Raw genomic sequence first — 9848 nt, forward strand, 5'->3', positions numbered from 1 at the left:
AATCTGATCATTCCATTTGAGACCATTTCGAACAGTAACACCCAGATACTTGACGGGTGTTACCGCTTCCAAAGACTGGGTATTTAAAAACAATAACTCGCTGATCATGCTAGCCACCAAAACAACAACAAACTGAAGTGCAACCAGGATAAATAATTAATGAATATCCTTCCCCTCTTCTCTCTCTCTCTCCTCCTAACCCCCCCCCCCCCCCTAACACACACACATACTCACAGACAAACACATGAACCCACAGAAAAAAAAAGATTGCACACACACACACACACACGCACACAGACACACACAGACATACAACAAATGAAAACCACAAAACACAACAGAAACAAAAGACAAACACATAACAACAGTTGGCAACACTACACACTGCAAACACACATATGTTGATCGCCAAATGGCAATGAAAGTGAAATATGATGTGACAAGTGGCTAAACAACACCTGATTCGGCTAACTGGAGCATGAAGACTAACAAATACATCTCCAGAAACACATATATGTGTTAGCAGTGCTGGAAATCGTAAGTAAAACGAAAGATACATCATTTTACGGAACTTGAGCTACTAAAGTTGCTTCTAACCTAAAAAACCCGACAAAATGTAATATATCAACTTATTATATCTAGCAGATAATACGCTTATTGTATATATAAAAAGAAACATGTATTTCAGGTCACTGATGATGCTTCCCAAATAAATGAAGCGAAACGCGTATGGCAACAAACAAACTGCCTTCATTTAGTTGCATAGACGGCACATACCTCCACGAATTTATTTTGTACACGTACATTAATGCTGATTTTCGCCTTGTCATACGCAGTACGTCACACTTACTAATATTGAGTGATAACTGCCACTCATACACCACACATTCATTTTCTGCAAATCCTCATTAATTTGTTCACAACTTTAATGTGATACTACTTTCCTAAGGACTACAGCATAATCGGTAAACAGTCTAGTGCCGCTATCAACACCATCATCCAGATCGTTTAACTAAATCGTAAGAAACAGCGGTTCTATTACGCTGCCCTGGGGCACACCTTAAAGTTACGCTTGTTTCTGTTGAAGTCACCCCATTCAGGACGACATACTGCTCTCTGTCTGATAGAAAATTTTCTATCAAACCGCATATATCATCGGATAGACCGTAAGCGCAAAGAAATCTTCAGAATATAGCTTGAAATTATTGAACGTAACTATAAATATTCGACTGGGTCTCACCATACTTGTAATATGTAACTGGTCGCTGTAGTGGCTGCAAAATGAGGCTGTGTACCGGCCGAGAGCTTCTTTTGGCAGAAAAGCCTGGAGAAATTGTCTAGAAGTTGACCTGCCTGTGAAGATGATAACCTAGGAGGAAGTCTGCTCCAGAAGAAGTAACACTATACAGGAAAACTCAGTGCTCTGAATATTACAGCACTGCACAATTTATGACTAGCTGAATAATAATTATCGTAAGTGCAGACCAGTAAGATGTTATCTTACAAAACTCTGGTCTCTCCCTCTCTCTCCTCCCCCCCCCCCCCCCCCTTACCCGCTTTCCAGTAGGTTAACCAGTTACGAAACTGTTAGTTTTTGGGTTCCAAATGTCCTCTCTCTGTCTCCTCTCATGTGCTGGCCAGTCTAGAACGGCCTCTTTAAGCATAGTCGCACTATTTGCTCGCATTTATAAACTATTTACGCGAGCCAATAGTAGCTGTTAATATATTAATTGACTATTTGGTTCTGTGGTATCTCTGCAAGGTGTCTGCGTCCAACGATCTTCGAAGGGGCCTAAACTGTCTATTCACATTCCACTTTCCAAACTGTTAACGGCCCACTTTTTTTGGAGAATTCTGAATTCCCCTGTTTCTCTTCACAATGGTCATTTTTTCAGGAAGTCTGTCGTTTAATGACACGTATCCTATGATCACACAGCATGCTGGAAACAGTCTCTCTCGTCCATGCACATCCTAGATATGTAATCTGCCTTGTATGACTTTGCACGGTCAGCGCTGTGTTGGCCTCCTTCCAAAACACAGCCCTCTCTTTGGCTGCCTGGCGGTTCCCTTCACAAGGAGGCAAGTGGCTGTACTGTAAATGGGGGTTAGGGACCGATTCCCCTGCTGTTTATGGCGCTACTGATCTTCTCCCATTCTCCGCAGAGTCCAACTCGCTTCCATGGTGCCTACTCGTTTAGCTGTGCATGTAATTTAATATCGGAAATTGTAATCTAAATTTTTAACTATTGCCACTCACTGGCATTGATTCACGTTCTACATCTACATCTACATTTATACACCGCAAGCCACCCAACGGTGTGTGGTGGAGGGCACTTTACGTGCCACTGTCATTACCTCCCTTTCCTGTTCCAGTCGCGTATGGTTCGCGGGAAGAACGACTGCCGGAAAGCCTCCGTGCGCACTTTAATCTCTCTGATTTTACATTCGTAATCTCCTCGGGAGGTATAAGTAGGGGGAAGCAATATATTCGATACAAGCTACACCGCGATGCAGAGGCCTCTCTTGCAGAGTCTGCCACTTGAGTTTGCTAAACATCGTAACGCTATCACGCTTACCAAGTAACCCTATGACGAAACGCGCAGCTCTTCTTTGGATCTTCTCTATCTCCTCTGTCAACCCGACCTGGTACGGATCCCACACTCATGAGCAATACTCAAGTATAGATGGAATGAGTGTTTTGTAAGCCACTCCTTTGTTGATGGACTACATTTTCTAAGGACTCTCCCAATGAATCTCAACCTGGTACCCGCCTTGCAAACAATTAATTTTATATGATCATTCCACTTCAAATCGTTCCGCACTCATTCTCCCACATATTTTATAGAAGTAACTACTACCAGTGTTTGTTCCGCTATCATATAATCATACAATAATGGATCCTTCTTTCTATGTATTCGCAATACATTACATTTGTCTATGTTAAGGGTCAGTTGCCACTCCCTGCACCAAAGTGCCTATCTGCTGCAGATCTTCCTGCATTTCGCTACAATTTTCTAATGCTGCAACTTCTCTGTATACTACAGCATCATCCGCGAAAGGCCGCATCGAACTTCCGACACTATCGTTATCCAGTGGGGATTAACTTAGTCCGATTATATTTGACACTTTCTTCTGGGTTTTACGTAAACTACTGAACAATTTTGAAAGCAGAAACAAAGTAATTTTAAGATACATTTGAAAATTCAATGTCTATAAAATAGAGAATAGAAGTAAGTTACTTTCTGATGAACTTTGGCAGTTGAGGTTCGATATAATATGGATGCTGAGGTATGACTTAAGATCTAGCAAATATATCTGTACACAATCACAGACTATTGAAATTATTATACAAATAACTGGTTGAGCATTGTCCGTTGTCCTGTGTATTCTGATAGGACTGTCTTAAACACAAAACATCTGCATAATATTGAAAAGGATGTGAGCAAATATTTGTACCTACAAGGATTGTTCGGAAAGCAAGATCCGAGCGGTCGAAAAATGGAAATCACTGTGAAAATCAAAAATGTTTTATTTTCCAACATTAAGCTACGCCTTTCAGCAACTTTACGTGCCAGTGATGGAAAATCATATTTTCACTAGAAAGAGTGTATAACTATGTGTACAGCTTTATAGAAAATTACTTTAGCAACGTGATATGCCATGATAATGGCTCAGAAAATTAAGCTTGGTGACAAAACACAATGGTTTGTACAACTGAAAACTTAAAACTAAGTATTCAAGTTTAAAAATAATTGTTTAACAAAATGAGAAGCCAATATAATAGCAAACAAATAAATTACGTGCAAAAATTTACCTCTCTCCAATTAGCAAAAATTGATTTCTCCACACGTAACCTACTCACCTGTGTCTGTAAGCGATTTTGTGATGACAAGTTCGTCTACAGAAGACGAACTTTAATCTAAGGGCAAAAATTTCGCACTGGTATGTAACACTAGGTGTAACATAATCCACTTCACACACTTTGACATGACAGAGCTCTAGCTGCTGATATATAGAGTCATTCAGAAGACGCATTCCTTTAAGCTGAATGTTTTTGAAAGATTTTCCTCTACAACAAATAAATGATAACTAATTACCTCTACTGTTAAAAACTTTTTTATTGAAACTTTAAACGGATAAAAATTATTTAAAATTAACATCCTTCATACACACCTTAGTTCGTCTTTACTGCAAGCATATTTAACACTCAAATAGAATTTCATGCAGCCAGATGATAATTCTTAAAAAAGTTACAGTTCATTCAAGAAAAGAGCATGTGCGTGTGTAACAGTGAAATTGAAAAGGAGAGTTGTAATATTTAACCCCGCAGTTAACTTATTAAATGAAAAATTCAAAATGGTGTCTACACTTTTCCCACAGTTAGGTTTTATATGTTCAAAATTTTTAACTCTTTCCTTAAACTTAACATTATTTGAAGTAATTCTCATACTTCAATATAATTTAGGGTATAAACCCGGCCATCTTTCTCAGCTATTTCTCGCTCATATATAACTGAGGTGTGATAATTTCCCTCTGAAGCTGGATTCAGATATTCCAAATTCCCCCACCCCCTTCCCCATTCTCCGTCTTATGACCCTTGTAGAAAATCTGATGGTTGGACTCTGCTGTACCATTTCATTGCCTCTGATTAGCCAACTGTTCTTGTCCCTTTGGAATCCATTTCTTCTGTATCTCTCCACAAAATTTCCATTTGTGCAGGCATTCACATTTGATTTTTCATACTTTTTTTTTTAGAACAATGTTTTTCTTCCTATCGTCAGGTTCCCTATTTTTCAAGACTTTGATTGGTGCCATCTTTGTTGAGTTGTGTGGCAGCTATTTTAGTACGAACTTGAAATTCTTAATAAACATACCGCATATGTTGTACCGGTTATTGCAGTAATTGCGAAAGACCTTCCCAAATACCTATTACCCTTCCTGCCGACTTGGCCTGTGGATGGTATTTAGCAGTACGTAAGTGCTTATTCCGGCTTAAATTCTCAGCAAACTACGCTAAGTACGTTCCGAATCTACTCACTGAAAGTACCGGGGCTTTGATGACATCTAATCGCACTCCGATTTTGCTCTGAGGTCAACTTATAAAGTTTCATGATCTGCATACAAAACCGGTGAATGTTGCACAGCCTCTGATTGCTGATAGGTCTCGTGAATCATTTCCATGCTCGTATGGGTGCTTATGAATTAAAGTTTGCACTGAATTGGTCAGGAATTTAATAAACTGTTTCTGGATGTATTTATGTGAATAATCCCACTGGCTGTGTAGATGAGTAAAGAGAACGACGTTGTTGTCACAAAATTTTTGTCTGTTGGTTGACAGATAGTGACGCAAGATCTGCCTATCTCACAATAGGTCTTTCTTGTGCTGCCGAAACTGTATCATCTCTTTTCTCAGTGCATGTCTGCACTACTTTTGTAACTAGGCTGTTTAGGTTTTTTTATTTGTAACACCACCTCTGTATGAAAATCACTGGCTGTGCTGTGTGCAGTCTGTGGCTGGTTGGCATTGTTGTAATACTCGCTACTGTAGCGTTGGGCAGTTGGCTGTTAGCGGCGCTTAGCGTTGCGCAGTTGGAAGTGAGCCGCCAGCAGTGGTGGATGTGGGAAGAGAGATGGTGGAGTTTTGAAAGTTGTAAGACTGGATGTCATGAACTGCTAAATATCTTATGACTATTAAGGTAAATACATTGTTTGTTCTCTATCAGAATCTTTCATTCGCTAACTATGCCTATCAGTAGTCAGTGCCTTCCACAGTTTGAATGTTTTATTTAGCTGGCAGTAGTGGCGCTCGCTGTATTGCAGTAGTTCGAGTAACGAAGATTTTTGTGAGGTAAGTGATTTGTGAAACGTATAGGTTAATGTTAGTCAGGGCCATTCTTTTGTAGGGATTTTTGAAAGTCAGATTGCGTAGCGCTAAAAATATTGTGTGTAAGTTTAAGCACAGTTGACGTTTCACTTTTTCTGTATTTAATGCTATTGTCACCTTCATTTGGAGCATCTAGATCTTCTGTTTTTGTTTATTGACGTCTCGCTTAAGAGTGAAAATCTCTTTAGATTCAGATAAGAGAAATACCGCACACAGTATGATTCTCCAAAGCTTGAAACTTCTGTGAAAGGGAGATGCTTACTCCTATTTGAGTTAGATTGACTGTGAACGAGACTAGATATTGTGAACTTTGGTGTATCAATCACTTTGTCACAAATTTTTATGGAGTAAACATTATTTGATTCCATATTAACGATCTTTATCTGACTCTCATCATTCTCAGATTTGTACTAATAGTCCCTGAAAAGCATTTTCCTAGCATGAACAGGGCAATGTTCTACTACAAGCAAACATGTTTCAGCAACGCACAGGATGTGCGCATATAAACAATGGTTGGTGTCAAAAACTGCATTTTTCCCGGCGGGGTTGGGGATTTTCTCTGCCCGGGGACTGGATATTTGTGTTGTCCTCATCAGTTCATCAATATCATCATTCGTGACAGTGGCTAGACTGGACTGTGTAACAAACTGGACTGTGAAAAATTTGAAACTTTGTACGGATGTTGATGAACGAGCAGTTGAGCGCCCCACAAACCAAACCTCATCATAATCAAAACCTCCATTTTTGAGGATAGAGCAGAAATTACGTTGTCATATAATTGACACGCCTTGATGTGCTCGGAAACCGCACCCATTAGTGCAGATGCACACTTACGTTCGATCTCGAGTGGAAATTACCGAGCACGCAAGATATGGACGGGGACTGTGATAAGTTGTGGCGCTAAGTGGGAATATGGATCGGCTTAGGAGCCTGCTGAGGCAGTCCGTGCATTTGTGATTAACACTGTCTCCATGTGTCCCAGTGGTTAAAGCAACTGCTTGGTAAGCAGGAGATCACAGGTTTGTGTCTCAGCGTAGCACACATTTTCACTCATTGTCGCTGATTCTGCTTAAATCTCTGATGTTGTTGAGATCGTCGCTTCCTTCCGCTTCCTATCCTTCTCCCCACTCCACCTTCAGTTTACGTGGTACCAACTAATATGAGTAAAGCGCAGCATGTATTACGTTTTACACGCAATAAATATTTTTCTCACTTCCGTCCCTTAAAGTTGTTAACTTTCGATTTCTGCAACTAGTAGCGAAAACTGACAGGGGTAAAAATAATCGACAGAGAAATAATCTTTAACCGGCCCTGACAACGCCTCTTTTCATTATCCACCAAACACAGTTAAATGTTCAAATGTGTGTGAATTCCTAAGGGACTGAACTGCTGTGGTCATCGGTCCCTAGACTTACTGAAACTAACAACAGACACTCTCGTGCCCGAGAGAGGACTCGAACCTCCGGCGACAGGAGCCGCGCAACCCGAGACATGGCGCCCCAAACCGCGCGGGCACTCCACGCGACAAACACGGTTACACACTCCGCTTCTATGAAGTAAGAAATTATGACTAACCCCCTGGTTCTCCTGACATGGCACCCACTGACCACTTCGTCTTTTCTCCGATGAAGATATTATTGCTTTTTAGGCTTTTTCCAGAACGACAAGAGGCGGTTTTGAGGTGAGATGTTTCCTGAGTAGCCAAAAAGCAAACATTCACAATCAAAGTCTCCGTCAAGCCATCCTTCTTTTGGGGAAACTGGGTCGCATTGAAGCCTGTATACATATGTGGAGAAAGACTACTGTCACCACCACGTGGCCGCAGCTTTATTATTGCGAAGTGGTAACGGGAATTTCATAAATAGCTTTAGTAGCTGAATGACTCTCTTTCAAATTCTGAAGGTTCAAAATGGTTCAAATGGCTGTAAGCACTATGGGACTTAACATCTATGGTCATCAGTTCCCTAGAACTTAGAACTACTTAAACCTAACTTAAGGACAACACACAACACCCAGCCATCACGAGGCAGAGAAAATCCCTGACCCTGCCGGGAATCGAACCCGGGAACCGAGAACGCTACCGCACGACCACGAGATGCGGGCAAATTCTGAAGGTGACAGGGGTAAAATACAGGAAGCGAAAGGCTGTTTACAATTTGTACAGAAAGCAGATGGCAGTTATAAGAGTCGAGGGGTATGAAAGGGAAGCAGTGGTTGGGAAGGGAGTGAGACACGGTTGTAGCCTATCCCCGATGTTATTCAATCTGTATATTGAGCAAGCAATAAAGGAAACAAAACAAAAGTTCGGAGTAGGTATTAAAATCCATGGAGAAGAAATAAAAACTTTGAGGTTCGCCTATGACATTTTAATTCTGTCAGAGACAGCAAAGGACTTGGAAGAGCAGTCGAACGGAATGGACAGTGTCTTGAAAGGAAGGTATAAGATGAACATCAACAAAAGCAAAACAAGGATAATAGAATGTAATCGAATTAAGTCGGGTGATGCTGAGGGAATTAGATTAGGAAATGAGACACTTAAAGTAGTAAAGGAGTTTTGCTATTTGGGGAGCAAAATAACTGATGATGGTCGAAGTAGAGAGGATATAAAATGTAGACTGGCAATGGCAAGGAAAGCGTTTCTGAAGAAGAGAAATTTATTAACATCGAGTATAGATTTAAATGTCAGGAAGTCGTTTCTGAAAGTATTTGTATGGAGTGTAGCCATGTATGAAAGTGAAACGTGGAAGATAAGTAGTTTAGACAAGAAGAGAATAGAAGGTTTCGAAATGTGGTGCTACAGAAGAATGCTGAATATTTGATGGATAAATCACATAACTAAAGGGGAGGCACTGAATAGAACTGGGGAGAAGAGGAGCTTGTGGCACAACTTGACTAGAAGAAGGGATCAGTTGGTAGGACATGTTCTGAGACATCGAGGGATCACCAGTTCAGTATTGGAGGGCAGCGTGGAGGGTAAAAATCGTAGAGGGAGACCAAGAGATGGATACACTAAGCAGGGTCAGAAGGATGTAGGCTGCAGTAGGTACTGGGAGATGAAGAAACTTGCATAGGTTAGAGTAGCATGGAGAGCTGCATCGAACCAGTCTCAGGACTCTGGACAACAACAACAATAGCCGGATGACAGCAGAGTGCGTAGGTAGAGAGCACACCCGTAACGCAGCACACTGCAGCCGCACTGTCCCGATGAGCGAGGCACGGCGGCTGCGGTGGGCCGCGCGCCGTCATAAGTCGCGACCGGCAGCGCAGTTTACGAGCTGACCCGCGGCTGACGCTTCGATTTGAGGGCGAGCGGGTCGCGGTGTCAGATAGGCCCGCGCCCTAACTGCCGGGGCGACGCACAAATGGCTCGGAGTTATCGGAATGCGACCGGAAACGACAAATGACGCCTGTAATTAGGGGCGCGTACATGCAGCCATTATGCAAACCAGCCGGGCGGCGGGCAGGAGCGCTCGCCGCGCGGCTGCCGCAGTGTTTACCCCGTGGCGCGCACTGCTGCCGGCACTCCACGCCTAAGCACTGCTCCCGAGGAGAACACGGCAAGTGCCGTAACCTCATTTCCCAGAAACTTCGCTCGGTGGAAGTGGAGCTAAAATATGCGACAACGTGTCTCGGCTTATCCGCGGATACTCGACCATTTGTGAGAAAATGACAGTCAAAGCCTTCGACGTAATTCAGATCATTTCTAGGGCGCGACAGGTTTAGTGTAATTGGTGGCAGAGTGACGAGCGTCCCGTGTTCGAAACTCCATTATTCTGTTGATTTTATTTTATTTTACTTTTTTCTTTTATCTATCCATGTCCACAGGAGGTTACTACACGAATGTTCCTTTTCAAGATAGGTTGGGTTTCACAATATGTGTCACTAATGTATTACCTAATAAATATTTTATGGTATTTTCAGGGGTTGCAATCTTTTTAAATTCTCATATCCTTATATTCATTTT

At 41.7% G+C, this 9848-nt stretch overlaps 1 protein-coding gene across 1 annotated transcript in view; it reads left to right on the plus strand.

Moving 5' to 3' along the window:
- LOC126278885 (uncharacterized) overlaps positions 1 to 9227 on the plus strand; it is a 153777-nt gene extending 144550 nt beyond the window's left edge. The window contains exon 4 of the mRNA XM_049979160.1: positions 9098 to 9227. Within this exon, the coding sequence (XP_049835117.1) occupies positions 9098 to 9227 (130 nt within the window). The remainder of the gene's footprint in view (positions 1 to 9097) is intronic.
- Positions 9228 to 9848: the final 621 nt, after the last annotated feature.

The sequence above is a fragment of the Schistocerca gregaria genome, chromosome 6, assembly GCF_023897955.1.
Source record: "Schistocerca gregaria isolate iqSchGreg1 chromosome 6, iqSchGreg1.2, whole genome shotgun sequence".
NCBI classification, from domain to species: domain Eukaryota; kingdom Metazoa; phylum Arthropoda; class Insecta; order Orthoptera; family Acrididae; genus Schistocerca; species Schistocerca gregaria.